Below are 19,995 nucleotides of genomic sequence, written 5' to 3' on the forward strand. Positions count from 1 at the left end.
AGGATTTATAAATTATTCACCAATTCCTTGGTGATTTAATATTTTTTATCAAGATTTAGCACTGGTCTACAGTAGTAAAATGAAGACTGCTAACTGAATAATTCTACTGTCACAAAAATGTTCATCTAAAATACATTGTCAATTAACACAAGTAAGTTTTGGGTGTTTGTTTTGCTGCTCTACTTCAGCAAAGACTAATTATTACATTATTGAGAATGAAAGCCTCCATTGTCTAAGCCTAGTTAGTCACCTAATCGCAGAGTCAAGTAGATTCAGACTAGGATACATCTATTAAGTTTCTGTCATCATCGTTTAACTGAAGCGTAAAAGGATGTGGGCCTACATGGCAGAGAAGTAGTGGGATCCGTACTTCCCGCATCTCTAACTGAAGCCTAAAATATTTCTTGCACAGTCCTGGCCGGGATGGAAGGCAGAGGTGACAGAGGTGCTCCACAATAAGCAGGCAACAGTTTGTAACCACAGTCCACGGAGATAAGTTCATGCATCATATACAAGCAGCCAGGTGTCTCCACAAATGATACTTTGAGGTGTCTTTTATTATTTATTTTTTTTAAGATTTTATTTTTTAAGTAATCTCTACAACCAACGTGGGGCTCAAACCCACCACCCTGAGATCACGAGTCACATGCTCCACTGACCAAGCCAGCCAGGCGCCCCGAGGTGTATTTTAAGAGGTATAGATATGGGCAAGACAAATATTTACAACTTAACTATTACTCATATTTCATTAGACCAAATTATAGCTAAAGCCAGATGAGACTCGAATAATTGTCTGGTGAAGTCAAGCAGCAGGGAAAATAAAATCTAAACTCTAGAGCCATAGGGAAGACACCCAGGTTTTTCCCCAGACCATGCGGATCAGGTTTGTCTGGAGTGACCTCTCCAGGTGGCTGTGCAGGAATCCAGAATCTGGAATCAGGGCACCCACTTGCTGGCCTTGGCCAACATGACTCGCCTCCCAGTGAAACTGCTGATTCCTCTGAAAACCTGGGCTTTATTTATCTCGCCCATCCTCCTTATAACTCTTCTGCAAGTTGATCATGGCTCCCTACCTCTGCAACACCTTGACCTCATGGTGTAAAACTGGAATTTACTCTAGATCTTTCTCTGAACCTATCCTGATGTCTCACCAAACCCCTGACCTTTTTGGCTCTGCATCTCCCTCCCAATCGCTTTGCCCAGCTAGGTAGACCTACATCTGCCAGTGTCTGCTCAGATTTGCTTTTCTTGGCTCTGGTGTCCACAAGTGCAATGGCTTCAAAATGCACATCCTTGGCTGGCCCCTACCAGTCTCCTTGCTTTCCGGACCCCAGGCTTCTTGCAGACAGAGAATCGGCCACTCTGTCACTTAGGCTCATAGTATCTGCGGGGGTCCTGGCAGCAGTCTCCACAGATCAGCCTGATGTCTGAGGTGGGTATGACCTGTTTTGCTATTTTTCTTGGCTCTAATACTCAAATTTTAATTTCCTTATATAGCAAGCCCAGCAAGCAGAAATACTCTCTTCTAATGTTTTGTAAATAACTTTGCTTATGTCACTCCAGTGCTCAAATGTCTAATGGCACTCCACTGCCTGCCAAAGCTGGATAATAATGAAAATAAAATCTCTTACAGAACATGGTAGGCCAGGTAATGTGCTAAGTGCTTTACATACATATCTCATTTAATCAATGATATACTATTATCCCCACTTTAAAGATGAGGAACTTGAGGGACAGCTAGGAAGTTTCAATAAATAAGCCATCTGGCAGATAAGTCATATACTAACTAACCACTACTGCATCTCTTTTCCCCCCTATTTTCCCCTAATGTCTTTTCATTAAGTTTTTATTATGGAAACTTTCCGACATACACAAAAGTAGAAAGGGCAGCATAATAAACCACCACAAACCCATCACCCAGCTTCAACAACCATTAACACAGCCAATTTCATTTCACCCATATTCTCATTCATTCTCTTTCCACCTCCCATCCTGCCCAAACTGGATAAGATTGAAGCAGATTCTGAACATCATATCGTTTCAGGTGTAAATATTTCAAAATATAATTCTAAAATATGTAATATTTCTACCTCTAATAAGACCCCCAAAACAAACTTATTAGCCTGGCTTCTGAATCACCGGGTTCTAACTAACTAGATTATCTCCGATTATGACCACACACAGGTTCTGCTCTAAGCCAGTTTTATGAAGGGTGGCTCCAGAGCATCTGAATGAAAAGACTTTGGGGTGATTCGTAAAACTTCAAGTTGCTGAACTCTACCCTAGACCTTCTGAATCAGAAATTCTGATAAGGTCCAAGGGTCAACATTTTGGTAAGCTTCCCCAGGTAACTGTTGTATACTCTAAAGCTTGAGAACTTCAGGTACAAACTTGCCCACATATCTTCTGTACTTCCTTTACTTGCCTTATTTATGGTGTTCCATCTTGAAATTGCTCCCTTTCCTTTACTACTTCGAACCAGCCACCACATTTTCCCTAGACCAGATGTCAGCTCTTTCGTGAAGTCTTTTCCTGATTTTTCCAATAAAATAGTCTCTCCTTTTTTAAACATCCCTACACTTTATATCTCTTACGTACCAAGCACAGCCATTGTGATATCCTTTCTTATGCATTTATTTTATCTTGTCTATCAGATTACAAACTACTTGAGGATAAGGGACATTTTTAACACTTCTTTGTAATTTTGTGTATTATGCCCTACAAGAATTAGCAATTATTAAACGATTCTAGAATTGACTTGTACTGTCTCCTATAATTTAGAACTTTAATTTCAAAGCTAACTATACACAGTTTTATATCAAGTCAAAATCAATGTTCAAGCGAATGGATTCTTTCCCCATTTCACATTTAGCCTAAAGATGCAGAAGCTAAGAAAACTATTCCTAGATCATTATCATTAATTACAAAATATAACATTTTACTATTTAAAAAGGCTGTTAGAACTTTGCTTCCAGATATGCTGGACTGCAGACAACCTCCCTGTGGAAAACAACGCTAAAACCCAGATGTAATACAAAAAGCAACTAGTCACAGGTACTGGAGAGTGAACAGAAGCAGAGGGACTCAGGTGGGGAGTTTATGCTCACTTGAAGGAGAGATGGGAGCTCTATCAGTGAGTTCCAATTTCCAGTTTTTCACCTGGAGCTGAGAAGAGTCTGCAAGGTGCACACAGTGCAATGGAGCACACTGGTGTTACAAGGATAGAGGCAGAGAGGGTCATCAACTCTACACCCAAGAACCACACATGGCTGTACTGAGACCAGAGCTGCTGTGTGAGAACGAAAACCTGAAGTTCAAGCCCTACCAAAAAAACTACCTGCTAGCACAGAGGAAAAAGTGCTCATCAGAGAAAAATAACCGAATCCAGAATGTCCACAACTTAATGTTTGTCACATCTAGAATACAATAAAAAATTACTTAACATGCTAAGAGGCAAGAAAATGGAACACCTTCTCCAAAAAAGCAACTCCATTGCTTATGGAGTGACATAAGCAAAGTTATTTACAACATCAACAGAGTCACACCCAAGATGAACCAAATTAGGAATTTACAAGGATTTTTTTTAACTTTTAAGTTTTTTGTTAATGTTTATTTATTTTTGAGAGAGAGAGAGAGAGAGAGAGAGAGAGAGTGAGAGTGTGAGCAGGCGAGGGGCAGAGAGAGAGGGAGACACAGAATCTGAAGCAGGCTTTGAGCAGTCAGCACAGAGCCCAATGTGGGGATCGAACTCACAAACCACGAGATCATGAGTTGAGCTAAAGTTGGATGCTTAACCAACTTGAGCCACCCAGGGGCCCCTGAATTTACAAGGATTTTTAAATGAGTATTTTAACTACCTGAGGGTCATATGTTAAACAAAGCATCATTTTAATGCTTGAGAAATCTTAGCAGAGTAGTGGTAACTCTCAGAAGAAAAATAGATAAAATAAAAGAGAACCAAATAAACTTTTAGAACTAAAATATAGAATTGCTAAAACAAAAAAAAAATTAACTAGATAGACTTAATAGTCAAATTGACATGACAGAGGAAAGAGCAAATGAACTTGAATATAGATAAGTAGAAATTATCCCTGGTGAAGAACAGAGATTAAAAAATTATTTTCAAAAAATAGAACCTTGGGGATGTGTTAGATGATATTAAAAGGTTAAAGTATGCATAATTGAAATATCAGAAGGAAAGGAATGAGAAAATGGGGTGCAGGATACATAAAAGTTCAACTCATAAGTCATCAAAAACTTAAACGTAAGAGCTACAACTATTAAAGTATGAAAAAAATATTTGGAGGCATATAGTTAGATTTAAGAAATCTTACACAGGTCATCAAAAGCACAAATTATAAGGAATAAGTTGATAAAAATGAATTACATCAAGATTAAGAACTTTTGCTCTTCAAAAGACATAGTTTTAAAAATGGGGGGGGGCAAGCAACAAACTGGGAGAAAACTCTGCAGAACATGTATTTTAAAAAGGGCTTTATCCTGCAAAAGAACTTTTGCAATTCAATAATGAAAAGACAAAACCCAATTCAAAAAGGAAAAGATGATTTGAACAGGTATTTCACCAAAAAAAGATATACGTAGTCAATAAACATATGAAAAATGCTCAACATTACTAGTCATCAGATGAATGCAAATTAGAAATCACATATGACCTCTAGAATGGCTAAAGTTAAAAAGACTGACAACACTAACTGCTGACAAGGATGTGGAAGAGCTAGAAATCTCATATATTGCTGGTGAGAATGGAAGATGGAACAGCCACATTAAAAAACAAGATGGCAGGTGCCTGGGTGGCTCAGCTAGTTAGGTGTCTGATTCGGCTCAGGTCATGATCTAACAGTCTGTGAGTTCAAGCCCCACATAGGGCTCTGTGCTGACAGCTTAGAGCCTGGAGCCTGCTTCAAATTCTGTCTCTCTCTCTCTCTCTCTCTCTCTCTCTCTCTCAAAAGTAAAATAAAAACATAAAAAAATTTTTTTAAAACAATATGGCAGTACCTTAGAGAATTAAACATGAATTTACCACATGATCTAGTAAATCTAGAGTTAGGTACTGCCACAAAACATGAAAACATGTGTCCACAAAAAAATATATGACAATTATTCCTAACACCCAAATATGGATAGCTATTATTCATAATAGCCCCAAACTGGAAGCAACCCAAATGTCCATCAATTGGTAAACAGATTTAAAATAATGTGGCATACTCTTATGTGGATCCTGAAAAACTTAACAGAAACCCATGGGGGAGGGGAAGGAAAAAAAAAAAAAAAAGAAAAAAAAGAGGTTAGAGTGGGAGAGAGCCAAAGCATAAGAGACTCTTAAAAACTGAGAACAAACTGAGGGTTGATGGGGGGTGGGAGGGAGGGGAGGGGAGGTGATGGGCATTGAAGAGGGCATCTTTTGGGATGAGCACTGGGTGTTGTATGGAAACTAATTTGACGATAAATATCATATAATAAAAAAATAAACTGATAAAAAAATAAAATAAAATAATGTGGTATATCCATATCATAGAATATTAGTAAGAGTCAGTGAATCTTAAAAACATTATGCTAAGTAGAAATGCAAAAATCTATGTACTGTCTGATTCCATTTAAATAAAATTCTAGAAAAGGCAGAATCCTAGGAACAGCATCTCAAAGACTGCCCAGAGCCATGGTTGAGGAAGGAGGTAGAGCGCAAGAGAATTTTCGGGCCAAGTGATCTGTTTCATATCTTGATCTAGTGGTTGCTGCACAGTAATATACAATAACAAAATCAACTGCACACTAAAATTCATGAATTTTATTGTATGCAAAGATCATAACAAATAAGAGATTTTTTTTTAAAAAATAGAGCAAAGAATTAAAACCAAGTATTCTGCACACTGAATTCAGCAGATGAGTAAGCCAATGTAGATAATTTAGGATAACCTTAAGAAACTTGGCAGAAAAGTTAGCTTAGCCTTACAAAGAGAATGATGGATCTGTTATCAAAACTATCTGAAAACAGCATATCTGTTTACTGGCCTGGCAGTTAAATCAAGCATTTCAATAAGTGACTCTGGGGACAAAAATGGGCTTGAATCAAATAAAAGAAAATGAAAACTGTCTGATTTGCCTTTTTGGTCAAACAGTGACTTGGCAAGAAACAGCAGTAGAAAGACCTAGAAAAAAAATTTGGCACTAACTCACTAAAAAAAGAATTTAATCTTCATGGCTAGTGACATTATATGGTAGAAATGAAAAATAAATAAAACAATGTGCCTCACGGACTTCAAAAATAAACAGCTGCCGAAGTTGAGATTAAAAATTATCGTTTGGAAAGTAACTCTCAAGTGGTATACACAAAAGACATATTCATTTTACTTTATAGGAAACAGATAACTGAATAATCATCTCGACTCTCTCAGGCTTTGGATTTTTTTGAAATAACCTTTTTATTTTAGAACAGTTCTGAATTTACAGAATTATTAAAAAGGTTGTACGAGTAGTTCTCATATACCTCATACTCAATTTCCCCCATTATTAATATTTTACATTACATGGTACATTTTTTACAATTGGTGAACCGATATTAATATGTTACCATTAACTGCGGTCCATCCTTTATTAAGATTTCCTTTGTTTTTACCTAATACCTTTTTATGTTCCAGGATCTCACCAGGAAACAGCATTACACTTGGTAGTCATATTTCCTTCAGCATTCTTGATGACAATTTCTCAGATTTACCTTGCTTTTTATAACCTTGACAGTTCTGAGGAGCACTGACTTGCTGTTTTGTAAAATGTCCCTCATTTGGGCTTTGTCTGATGTTTTTCTCATGGTTAGACTGGGATTGCACTTTTAAAATATCTTTTGCTTCATTCTTTAACTCTTAAAATCACCATAATGTCATATTATAAAAATTTAGATTATTACCCAGATAATCATGTCCATCTGGTTAGAAAATGTCTGAAAGTACTCCTACTATAGATTTAAGTGAATGTAAGTAGATCACAGTGAATTATCATTCATACTAAAGCTCTAAAATATAGCTCTTATTTTATATACTCTACCATATAAATACCCCATTAATACTTAATATTAATTAATTGAGACCTAAATAAGACACAGCAGTGTATCCACGGCTAGTCACAATTCCTAACTTTACAGTGAGTCATTTTTTTTTAATGTTTATTTATTTATTTTGAGAGAGAGACAGCACAAGCACGAGAGCAGGGGAGGAACAGACAGAGAGAGAATCTCAACAAGGCTCCACATTCAGTGTGGAACCCAGGGCAGGACTCGATCTCATGTGAGATCATGACCTGAGCAGAAATCAAGAGTCAGACACTCAACCAACTGAGGCACCCAAGTGCCCCTACAGCGAGTCATTTTGTTTAGGCTAGTCTTATGCATTTTAAGGAACTAAATTATATATTTTAACATATTCTCTTCCAAATGGCAGGTGGATTTTAAAAAGTTATTTTCCAAGTGGCTTTAAGAAATAAAAATATCCTTAAAACATGAGGAAGAACATGAGCTCCTATTATTACTACCTTTCTATTATAATTTATCAATTCCTACTGTTAACTTGTTCAAATTTAACAGAGGAATGTAAAAGTAAACAGTTTAACACATGAAGGAAAGAAAAATGTACTCCATTACTAAGGCCACTGAATCAGTGACAGGTCTTTTTTCTTATGACACAATGCACCTTATTCATGATTGGAAAAAGTCGCAGGAATTTCCATGTCAGTCAAACTCTGGACTTCAATCCCAACTTTTACAAAACGTTTTAATTAGTATGTTCCAGAGTATTATTTGGCTTTAATCCTAAAGACAAGGCCAACAGAAGTTGGATCTGTTCAACATGCCAAGGAGAAATGTTATCTGACATGACCTTGGAAAAGGTGAACCAGCTCTAGTCTTTGATTGGGGGAAAAAAATAAACAGCTAGGAAGGTGGGCTAGCCCAAAATAGAAGTGCTTTATCAGCTGCAAAAATTATTAGACTATGTTCTTATTCAGATTTTGCAGCAAGTAATTCAAGTAGGAAAACAAAAAGAAAATAAAACCCACTAAGCACAGCATCCCAGAAGATATAGCACCCACCTGTCAGATTGGTTAGTCACACAGATTGTAGATCTGAGCAGAGTTTCTAGGCCCAAAGACATCTTGAGCCTGCAGACTGCTTGGCTTATTGTGGGGGCTCAATATGTTTTTCAGAAAAACAAGTGAGGAAATGTCTTCACTAAAACAGCACGGGTGCAAATGCTCAAATAGTGCCTTAGCAAATGCTCAAAGTCCCTCAAGCAGCCCCACAAAAGTTCTGTCAACAAAAGCCTAAAGATCCATTGTTGTTCTCACTGCTTACTTTCTGAATGTCAAATTTGTAGGAGGAGCAGGTCTAGGGACTGAGGTCAAAAAGGAGAAAGTCCTCTTGATGAGCACTGGGTGTTGTATGGAAACCAATTTGACAATAAGTTTCATATTAAAAAAAAAAAAGAGTAGCCTCTCTCCTGATTTGCTCATTTATATCCCAGCCTGTTTATATCTCAGACCAAAAAAGAAAACAATTATAGCCTTTAAAGCCACTTCACTTTCCTCAGTGTCTGTATGCACATGGCATTTCTAACAACTGGGAGAGAAATCATCTAATCATAGAAGGTCAAATAAGAAAGGGACACAAGTTTTACCTGGTCCAACTACCTATCTGATTAATGAAGGGAAAACACAGGCTTCATAATGCAGCAGAAATTAAGGGCAGGGTTTTTATTTTTTTAAAAAGTTTCAGTCCCGTTTCCTCTAGTAAATCAGAATCAACCTTGAAGCAGTGACATACCTGTTGAGAGCTGATATTTATAGGTTGTTTTAAAACGATCCATGTGACACTCTCAAGAAGAGGTGGGACCGTAAGGGAACCAGGGTATGTCCAGTAGTCCCAGGATGGAGGAAGCAGAGATAATGGGTCAAAATTCGTGAATCGAGTTTGTTTACCCTAGTGGAGAAAAAAGAATTCCTACAAATTACAATGGGATAGCTTTACACAGACCTCAAAAAAACACACATCCCATGAAATACGATTTTACTGGAATTCTTTAACTCATGGAATTATTTAGTATCTGCCTTTGTATCTTTAAAAGAAGTATCTGCCTTAATCTAAAAATTGTACATGAAGCAGCACATTACCTAAATTTATTTAAGAAGCACAAGATTTGTTTAAAATGTGCTGCAACTAAATGCTTATTGTGCAAAACTCCAATATGAGAAACTAAGTATGCATAGATTTATTAGTAATGGTTTTAGATAATTTAAGACCCCTTCATAATTTTCAAAACACACTTGGCAATAGGTTAATTCTGCTCTATTGGTCAAGTGTGTTCCAAACCTGCTTCAAAGCAGATAACATATCCAATGTCCAAAGTCTAAGTTATTAAAAGAAGATAAGAGAATTCAGGAGAGAACAAGTCATTAGCACATAGTATTTTATTGTACCTTTTCTTTAATGGAATCCAAAATGTCAGTAATCTTTTGCAGTTGAGAATTGTGTTCACCAATCTGAAAGCATGAAATTTCAAAAGAAATGGTTACTGTTAACAGAACAGGTCTGATTCACTCCATGCCAGTCACTTTTTTTTAACCCTTTTTTTGAAAAACCTTTGCCAACCCAGAACAAACAGTAATTGTTCTATAATGAATCTGTCTTTTACCTGCTGGCTTTAGCATGCCAGAGAATGTGAATAACAAGATAATGTTACAGGGCTCCTTGGCTGAATTACAAGTTTGATTCTAAAATCAGTAGTAACAGCTACATATTCTTTAGCTTTATGAAGGTTTAATGTACAGGTTAACTTAAGAGAAAACTTGCTTAGGAAACTCTAACATAATACTTGCACAATTCAACCAGATGTGACCTTCAGACCCTACATCTAAACAGACTCTTGTGACATCAAAGTATTAAAAGAAAACATCTCCCATTCTCAACCTAAAATGATTTGAGCGGGGCGCCTGGGTGGCGCAGTCGGTTAAGCGTCCGACTTCAGCCAGGTCACGATCTCGCGGTCCGTGAGTTCGAGCCCCGCGTCGGGCTCTGGGCTGATGGCTCGGAGCCTGGAGCCTGTTTCCGATTCTGTGTCTCCCTCTCTCTCTGCCCCTCCCCTGTTCATGCTCTGTCTCTCTCTGTCCCAAAAATAAATAAACGTTGAAAAAAAAAAATTTAAAAAAAAAAAAAAAAAAATGATTTGAGGTCCTGAACCAAATCGATACATTGTCATGAGTAGAAATCATCAGAAAAATAGATGTAACTCTTTTCATTGTTAGGGATGTCCTGAATCGACCTGAAGGTTTTAAGTCCTTCAGGATGAAAGTATAATCTCTTGCTTCACTTGGACTCCACTGCCACCAGCAGACTTGGTAGCCAAAGGGAGGGAGCCGCTGCCATTCATGCCTCCCTCCCTTCTGCCCTGGGCTTCCCCCAGTCCCAGCCCCAACGAGTTACATCACACACAGAGTCGGTGGCAAAGCAGAAGTGCATGCCCTGCAAGAATGCGGTGCAGTGGGAGCCCAACCCACCCACGGGTATTATAACAATGATACTTGCCTAATCCCATGTGAATATTGGACAAAGGAAACTACAACAAAATTTTTAAAAAATTGGTCAGTGTGTTTGAGACAACAAACCATTGTGGTAAAACTAGTGCTTCAAGAATCAGGAACTTGAACTTGACTGTCTGTTATCTCTAAAGACTGTGCAATCAGGAAGAGCCTACAATAAAGCCTACAATAAGAGCCTACAATAAAGATCTTCTTCTCAGAATGTTAGTGTTACTCCTGCTACTATTATTGTTGTTGCTGCTGCTGCTGTTTCTACCCACATAAAAATGATCAATGGACAATAAGAGGAAACAGAAGACAAATCTCCTAAGGTAGTTGTGGGCTATTAGATGAATCATAAATTAATACATAAATTTTTAATATTAATTTCAAAAGGAAAACATTAAAGTTAGAATGAGTTTACTATTAAAAGTGGTAGACTATCTTCTCCATGACTGAAATTCTTTATCCAACATGACTGATTAATTATTTAAAATGAAATCAGTGTATTCTCACCTGTAAAAATACTCCCAAAACAGCTAGTCCATCTGGCTCATGAGCTGCCTCAACAAAGCTGGGATATTTGTCTGAATTCCAATGAACAACATGGAGCTGAAAGGGAGGTATGCAACATAATTCAAATGTTTTATTGTAAAACATCCTTAAAAACATAAATGAAAATAGAATATTTATATAGATGTTCTGGTGCTGTGCACTCATGTATATAACGAATTCTTCACAAGAATCTTGGACAGAATCTTATTTGTTTTCATCCAAAAACCAGAGACAAAAACCATGGCCACTTAGTCTGTGGTGCACTATCAGAAGTTCTACATCATTATTTGAATGCTCTGGACTATCCTGCCAAGGAACAATTTCCAGCCATTGCTCCTGAGTGACTTAAGGCTCCCCCACAGCCTTCCAAGGGTGGGATTGCAACAGAGCCGCCTTAGGTCAGGTCCCAGCTGGTGGCAGAGTCCACTAAACGAGCTTAGGCTCACAGGATGGCAGAGAAGTCCACTGAGGTCTGCAGTGACTGAGTCCTGCTGCTAAAGACAGTGCCAATTGTCCCTGAAACTGCCCAGTCAGCTGTTCATCACTGTACTCTAAGACTTTTTATGGCTTGAAAGTGCAAACTCTCCTTAACACAACTAGTTTAAGCAATATTCACACATTTATTACCATCTATAAATATGTTCAGATCCTTTGCTGACAGCAACTTTTAATGGGGACAAAGAGGCTTTGTCTAGGAACAGGAACTAGGAACCAGAGGTGTCTGAGGATGAGAATGAGAGGCAGGTGGTGCTACTGAGGTGAGGGAAAGGAAAGAAGGGGAGAAGGAAGGAGTTGGAAGACTTGGAACTCTAGGAAATAGGTTACACCTACTTCACAACTCGGACCTCATGCAAAATCCAAAGGTGTTCTAAATGTTCTGCCATTGTAAACAGTGCAGTATTCCTATCACACAAACAACTGTGGAAGACTGTAGAATAACAATACGGCAGAAAACCACTCTGGGAAGATCTTCATTCCTGATTAAGGGGAAGAACAATCTAAACTAAGATAGATGCTAAAGGGCAACGTGCCACACTCACATGATTCAGCCAAGATCACGAGTAGACCATGTGGTCCAAGAACCCCTATATGAGGGACTGACTTCAGATAAAATCTCCTTTAAATAAATCCTTTTGGCAACTCAGGAAGGAAACACATATAAAGGGTTTCATGCACAAATAACTTTTCTAGCTAACTCTTACAGAGAGGATTTAGTATGTTCAAAGACATGTTTTTAATCCCATGCTTTAACTATAACTTCACATCTTATAGGCAACTAATATGGGGGATTTCTGAATAAATAAGAGTTATCATAAATAGTGAGCCACAAAACTATAAAATAGTACACCATCCACAAATAATCAAGGACGATTGTGGGATATCCATATAGAAAATACAAAAGTGGGTCCCACCCTGTGACCCAGCAATTGCACAAAGGATAAAAAAATATATAGATTCAAAGGGGGTACGTGCACTCCAATGTTTAAAGCAGCATTATCAACAATAGCCAAACTATGGAGAGACCCCAAATGTCCATCGACTGATGAATAGATAAAGAAGATGTGGTACACATATACAATGGAATACTACTCAGCCATCAAAAAAGAATGAGATCTTGCCATTTGCAAGGACACGAATGGAGCCAAAATGTATTACACTAAACAGGATAAGTCAAACAGAAAAAGACAAACACCATATGATTTCACTCATATGTGGAGTCTAAGATACAAAACAGATGAACATATGGAAAGGTGGGGGTCAGGGAATAGAAGAGAGAGAAACAAACCACAAGAGACTCTTAAAGACAGAAGAAACTGAGGGTTCATAGAGGGAGGTGGGTGGGCGGTGGGCTAGATGGGTGATGGGCATTAAGGAGGACACTTGTGATGAGCACTGGGTGTTGTATGTAAGTGATGAATCACTGAATATTACTCCTGAAACCGGTATTGCACTGTATGTTAACTAAATAAAATTTAAATGAAAAAAAAAAGTGGAGGGGCACCTGGGTGGCTCAGTCAGTTAAGCATCCGACTTCAGCTCAGGTCATGATCTCACGGTTCATGAGTTTGAGCCCCACATTGGGCTCCCTGCTGTCAGCGCAGAGCCCGCTTTGAATCCTCTGTCTGCCCCGCCCTTGCTCTCTCTCTCTCTCTCTCTCTCTCAAAATAAATAAACATTAAAAAAAAAAAAAAGTGGATTCCGGTGGTGCCATGTTCCAAGTTGGTGTGAGATAGCTGGAGGAGGAACAAAACCTGAAAACACTAAATGATGAAACAAAATTCATTTGGCTCACATGAGATAGATGACATTCCACTGGAAGGGAGGGGCTGAAAAGAACATTAAGGTTGTTTAAAATGGTTCTGTGCCAATCCATCAGCTCACTTAGTAAGAGATGACACCAAAAAGATAGAAAGATGTGAAATGACTTCTTTAGGTTCACAACCACAATTGACTAGAAAATGAACATGTTAACTAAAGAGAAATGAATCTATATATCCTGCTGCTGGTTAAAAAACAGCAAATGTTTAGAATATTCTGGGAAACTAGAGCAACAAAACTCTTTTTAAACAAGTCTTTCTCCCACACACCTTGCCTAACTGGCAGCAATACCTTCAGAGAAACTGTTATCACTTGTATTAGCATTTGTATTTGAATTAAAACTCAAACAAATAGCAAACTCACATTTCCTGACTAACAACAACAGCCACCGTGATTGAAGTCACAGCCATGACAAAAATGGAAATGAGAAGATTCTTCCCTGTTGGAAAATAATTCCTAAATAATAGTATTATTCAACTTTAGCATTTTTAACTGCATACTACTGATATGTCAATTACGCTTAGCATGCCCAAGATTGCCATTAATGTTAAAATCATAGTTTTACTATCAACTACATATTTAATATGCTTACTATATAATCTGCACAAACTGGAATCAGATGAAGTTCTAAATATGGAGTGGATTAGGGGTGCTTGGGTGGCTCAGTCGGTTGAGCGTCCGACTTCGGCTCAGGTCATGATCTCACAGTTCGTGGGTTCGAGCCCCGCATCAGGCTCTGTGTTGACAGCTCAGAGTCCAGAGCCTGCTTCAGATTCTGTGTCTCCCTCTCTCTCTGCCCATCCCCCCACTCATGCTCTGTCTCTCTCTTTGTGTATCAAAAATAAATAAACATTTAAAAAATTTTAAATATGGAGTGGATTATTAGTCTACTTTGTATAGATGCCTAACCCTTGGGATATGGTTTTTCATGATTTAGATCACTTTAATCTCTCTATAACAGTTACAAATCATCAGAGTAGACCTCAAGTTAAGTTTTTATATGGTACATTTTAAATGGTTTTCCTTTCCTTTCTTTTCTTCTTTTTATTTTGTAAGAGGGTACAACTCAATGACAGTCACGAAATTAGGTACAAATGTAGCTGGAAAAACTAATTAACACTTTAGACTCCTATCTACAGCTCAGCACAAAGGGACTCTTTTGAACCTGAAACTAAAAGTAAGTGACTCCCAAATGCCTTCAGCGCCAGCCTGGACCTCTTCCCTAAAGTCCACACTTGCACCCAACAGCCCTCTTGAATGTGAGCCAAGGATATCTATCTAACAGACACCTCAAACTTAACATGTGCAAAACAGAAAGTTAACTTCTCTCTGCAATCTGCTTCTCTCTGGACTTGCCCATCTTAGTAAATGGCAGAACCATCCTGTTTGTTCAAGCCAAAATCTTAGGAGTGTTTCTAGACCCCTCTTTTTTTCTCCCTTCCATCTTGTCATCCTTTTCATTGCCAAGTCCCACTGACTTCACTTCGCAAACACATCATGGACTCATCTAGCTCTCTTCATCTCCACCACACCCATACCCCAAACCATCATTGCTCATTTGCACTACATCCATAAGCTTCAAATTTGTCTCCCTGTTTCAACCTTAGCCCAACCTCTTCTCCACATAGCAGCTGGTTCTATTTTATAAAATATAAAGTAGAACATGACATTCCCCTGCTCAAGACCTTCCATCATCTTTGTCTCGATACATTAAGGATAAATCCCAAATTTCTTACCATGCCCCACAAAGCCTGACAAGGCATGGTCCTTGCCTGCCTCTCCAGGACATGGCCTATAACTTCTCCCTCGTTAATTCCAATCCCAGAAGCCAAAGGCTTTTGCTTCTTAAACATGCCAACCTTACTCCTGCCTGGGGTCATCTGTCTTTGCTGTGCCCACTTGCTGAGAAGCTCTTTAGATTTTCTCATAGTGACTCTTAGACATTCAGTTTCAATTCACATAAATCACAAAGAAACGTTTCCTAACTATTCAGTAACACTACCAGCTCCCATGGTATGTTCCTATCAAAGAACTTATCACGTACCATTTATTAATGTTTACCATCTATCTCTAACATCCCCCCAACTCTGAGGTCTGACCCAGACTTCCTCATTCTCCATCAGCATTCCTGTCTCAAACCAGAAAACATGACCCCCTCCTCCTCTCCCCTTCAAACCAAATTAATCAACAAATCCCACTGAAGGGGGATACTTCCAGTCTATACTTCTAGCCAGCACTCCAGTTAACTATACTATCATCGATTTACCTGGAACTCCCCCAAAAAATCTTCTCACTGACTCCTCTTATCCATCCCTGCTTCAACCCAATTTATTTTCAAATGGTACCTAGAATGTTTTTTAAATGCAAATATGATCACTTTCCAGTTCAAAGCTAGTCAGTGGCTTCCCACTGCACAGAGAATGAAGTTCACAATCTTTACCATGACTTACCTTACTAAGTGCAGGCCCTCCAGCCCTTCCAACCCTACCTGGGGCAGCTCTCCTCCCTGTTCATGCACCAATCCAACTAGCCACTTTGTTCTTCAAATGTGGGATGCACTTCCCACCCCAAGTCCTCATACATGATCCCATGCAGGACCACTGCTGTCTCTCTCCTTTGCCCGGCTCATTGCTACTCATCCTTTGGTTGGGGCTGAAGGGCTCTTTGCAGGGAAGTGTTCCCTGTTCTATCCCTACTTCCTTCCAGCATTCCATTCAGGATGAGCACAAGTCAGCTAGGCAAACATGGGGGACATAGTAGGGTCACAATGAATTCTTAAAGAGTGAATGAATTCATGAACAAATGAACAAAATAAGAAATAGTCTTAAACATATATTAAAGAATATATGAAATTCCAGTCAAAGCTTTATCTCCTTCAAGAAGGAAAGTCTACAAAGATGTTTCTTGCTCTCCAAGTCAGGACTCTGAGCTTCTGGAAAATTTCAGGATATGGGTGCCCTTTTCAAGAAACAACTTGCTAGCTCAGATAAGATCTCTCTGAGAGTACGCATTCAAGTTTATGAAACTAGAAAGTAAAACCATAAAGCAATGTGACTAATTTTTCTTAGTTGTTTAGGAATGTTACAAAGCAGTAACCCAAGGCCAGCTCAATTGCCACAAAGCCTTTAAGATTTAGAACAATGTGTTAAATTTAGAACACAAAATGTGAGAAAGCAACACGAAAACTGTTCAGCAGATGATATAAACTGAGGCACCACACAGATTCAGAAGTCCCACTTCCTACATTCTTGGCTTCTTTTCTCCACTGGTATGGAACACTTTGGATATACATTTTATTTCCCCATCCTGAAAACAGAGCAGGTCCCACACCTTAAGCACTTAGCCTCAGACAAAAGTGTTTTAAGTTGACAAAGTGGACACTTTGGTTGATAGACTCAAAGAATAGATGTACCTGTGAATGGAAGAGTAAAACTGGAAAAAAGTTCTGTTGGTTGGATTTCTCTGAACAGCAGAATTATAAAGTAGTATCCATACTCCACAGCTCAGTAACCATGAGAAAATGAAGAACTTTACTGGCCTGGTAACACTGCTCTGTCTCACCTAGATGGCTCACAAGCCAAATTATTTTCACATAAACAGCTTTGGTTGAGTCATACAATAATTCACTTTCACCTCATGAAAAAGTTGGGTGTTAGCAATATTTAACAGTATGAAAACTTGAAGTATATTATGCTTTGTCATTGAACAGAGGATTAGAAAAAGTAGAGTGTTATTAACAAATATAATTATAAAGAAGTGACTTCCCAATTTAAAAAAAAATCAATGATGGATGCCTGGGCAGCTCAGTCAGTTAAGTGGCCAACTTCAGCTCAGGTCATGATCTCGTGGTTCCTGAGTTCGAGCCCCGCGTCAGGCTCTGTGCTAACAGCTCAGAGCCTGGAGCCTGCTTCAGATTCTGTGTCTCCCTCTCTTTCTGCCTGTCCCCCACTCACGCTCTGTCTCTGTCTCTCAAAAAGTGAATAAACATTAAAAATTTTTTTAAAGAGTCAATGAATGCTTTATTGTGTTGTGCTTTACCAATGACCTTAATAATTAACAGATTCCATTCTATACCTGTAATTATAAAGGTAATGTAGAGTTTAGGAGAATTTGTGTCTTTGTTTTTTCTTCCCTACAAGAAACTCCACCATTCACTATCACCTCTACAAAATATGATATTAGTATGTATCTCTTTCTGGACCAAATACATACACAGTTGGGCCCAAATCAAATGTCTCTTTCTCTGCCTTCTCAGTGGACTTTCAGGAAGCACAATAGATAGTATAGAAAGATTTGTAATTTGGTATCAGACAAACTTGAATTTAAACCCATCTTACCCACCCCCTAATTGGATAAGTTACTTAATCTCTCCAAATCTGCAGTTTACTCATTTCTAGAATGAGCACAATAACCCTAAGCTCTCAGAGTTGGTATAAGACTCAGAAGAGCCACACTGATCGCTCTCATATTGATAAACTCTCATGTTGATTGAATAAAGCAATTTCAGACACCGAGAAACCTAACTGACTCAGGATCAATTTGGAGTCAAGAGAGTTGTCCTCTGCGTTCCTTAAATCCCATCACCTAGGAAAACACTGAATCATGAATCTATGTCTGTTGACTTACCTCTGCAGCGTATCTCACTCCATCCACCACGTGTTCAGAACCGTGATCATCAGCAGACCCCCAATGCAGGTGAAACTGCCGCAGCCTGTAGTTTCCAGTGAGAGGACCCCCACGCAGAACTAAAATGGCGATGCATTTTCAATTGTGAGCAAGAAAACAATCTTTACACATGCTGCTACAACCCACATCATCTCCCTGAACACACGCAGGTCCTCCAAGGAAGTGTTTACAAATGTGTCATTCAGTTTGTGGACAGGAACACAACCTTTAGGTATATGAGGAGTGCGTACAAACATTTTAAAAGGTTGGAGAGTCTACAAAACAGATTTTATGGAATATCTGGGAAATCACAGCAGACAGTGGTTGGAAAGTAGAAGAAATTAGGAGTTCTTAAAGGTAAGGAATTGGTCTGTTTATTGGAGAATGTCAGCCTCTCTGAATAAGGATGTGATTATGTAAAAAGGGCCACCTTGAACTTGGTAGAGCAGTCCAGCATTATGATTAAAGAATAGTGTCCTGCACTGAGAAGACCTGGGCTCATGCTCTTACTGGTGATCTTGCATGAACTCTAATTTCAAAGCACCAGCTTTCATGTCTGTAACCTCAAGAGAGTAATGCTCCCTCCTCCTAATGCTGTTTTGAAACTAGAAGAAAAGTTGAATACAAAGGACTTAACACTGCCTGGCACACAGTGAGCATGCTGGACATGTTAGCTATTATTACTATTTTATTGTGTTAGGATTACTACAAAAACTGGCCAAGTAAGCATATTTTCTGTACTTAAATTCTATCTTCCCAGGGAAACCTGGAATACAGTGCAAAATTAACTCTTTTCTGACAACAGAATCATATCTTAAGTATACAGAAAATCTTCTTAATATAAAACATAGCTCTAACCTGTCTCCTCCTAATTAATCTTTATTGGGCATGTTTATGGGGGGATAAGACAGCATTGGATATTGAATATACCATACACATTACTAATCTCCCACCAACATCCAGTAGAATTAAGTGTTAGATTATGAGGTTCAGTCTTAATAACAGTTTGATTTAAATGACCTTCCTCTTCAGAGATTTCAGATAGGTAGACAGATAGAGATAAAGAGAGGGAGAGAAATCTCAAAATTTGTCAGGAATGATCCATCTTATATATGAATCAAAAGATGTTAATGGGGTTCCTGGCTGGCTCAGTCAACAGAGCATGTGACTCTTGATCTCAGGGTCATGAGTTTAAGTTCCACATTGGGCATGGAGTCTACTTAAAAAAGAAGCAAGGGGCGCCTGGATGGCTCATTTGGTTGAGTATCTGACTTTGGCTCAGGTCTAATCTCATATTCTGTGAGTTCAAGCCCTGCATTGGGCTCTGTGCTGACAGGTCAGAGCCTGGAGCCTGCTTCAGATCCTGTGTCTCCCTCTCTCTCTGCCCCACCCCTGCTTGCTCTCTGTCTCTCAAAAATGAATAAACGTTAAAAAATTAAAAAAAAAAAAAAGAAGCAAAAGATGTTAAGAGGTATCACATGCAGTAAGGATGCCTAAGGCACACGCCTCTTTGAGCTCTTTTGTGGGAGAAAAATGATCCAGATGGCTGCCTCTATTAACCAGTACAATTGAACTCATTTCTTCCTTACTCAATTTGACTCAGTGAAGTTGAACATCAATGATTAAGAGTTACCGTGGTTAGAATCAGCAAACCTGGGAATGGTCCCAGCTCAGCAACTGAATTATGTGATCTTTCAAGATTCACTTAAGTCTCTGTGGGCTTTAGCTTTCTCATGCATACTTGTGTTCATCTGTCCATCTGTCTGTCTATTTTTAATTAGGAGGTAGGACTGGATGCTTTTTGACTTATACAATTTATCAAAATTACCAAGGGAAAAAATTGAGCATATGCAATTCATTTTGTAGGTTTTTTTTTTT

General features: G+C 38.6%; 1 protein-coding gene across 2 annotated transcripts in view; it reads right to left on the minus strand.

Moving 5' to 3' along the window:
- Nucleotides 1-19,995, minus strand: part of CA13 (carbonic anhydrase 13) — a 49,619-nt gene that overhangs the window by 3,678 nt on the left and 25,946 nt on the right. For both annotated transcript variants that reach the window (XM_045454680.1, XM_045454679.1), the window contains exons 3-6: nt 18,079-18,197; nt 11,095-11,190; nt 9,481-9,543; nt 8,828-8,983 (exon numbers count right to left, since the gene is read on the minus strand). In XM_045454680.1, the coding sequence (XP_045310636.1) occupies nt 8,828-8,983; nt 9,481-9,543; nt 11,095-11,190; nt 18,079-18,197 (434 nt within the window). The remainder of the gene's footprint in view (nt 1-8,827; nt 8,984-9,480; nt 9,544-11,094; nt 11,191-18,078; nt 18,198-19,995) is intronic.

This window comes from Leopardus geoffroyi, chromosome C3 (genome assembly GCF_018350155.1).
Source record: "Leopardus geoffroyi isolate Oge1 chromosome C3, O.geoffroyi_Oge1_pat1.0, whole genome shotgun sequence".
NCBI lineage: Eukaryota > Metazoa > Chordata > Mammalia > Carnivora > Felidae > Leopardus > Leopardus geoffroyi.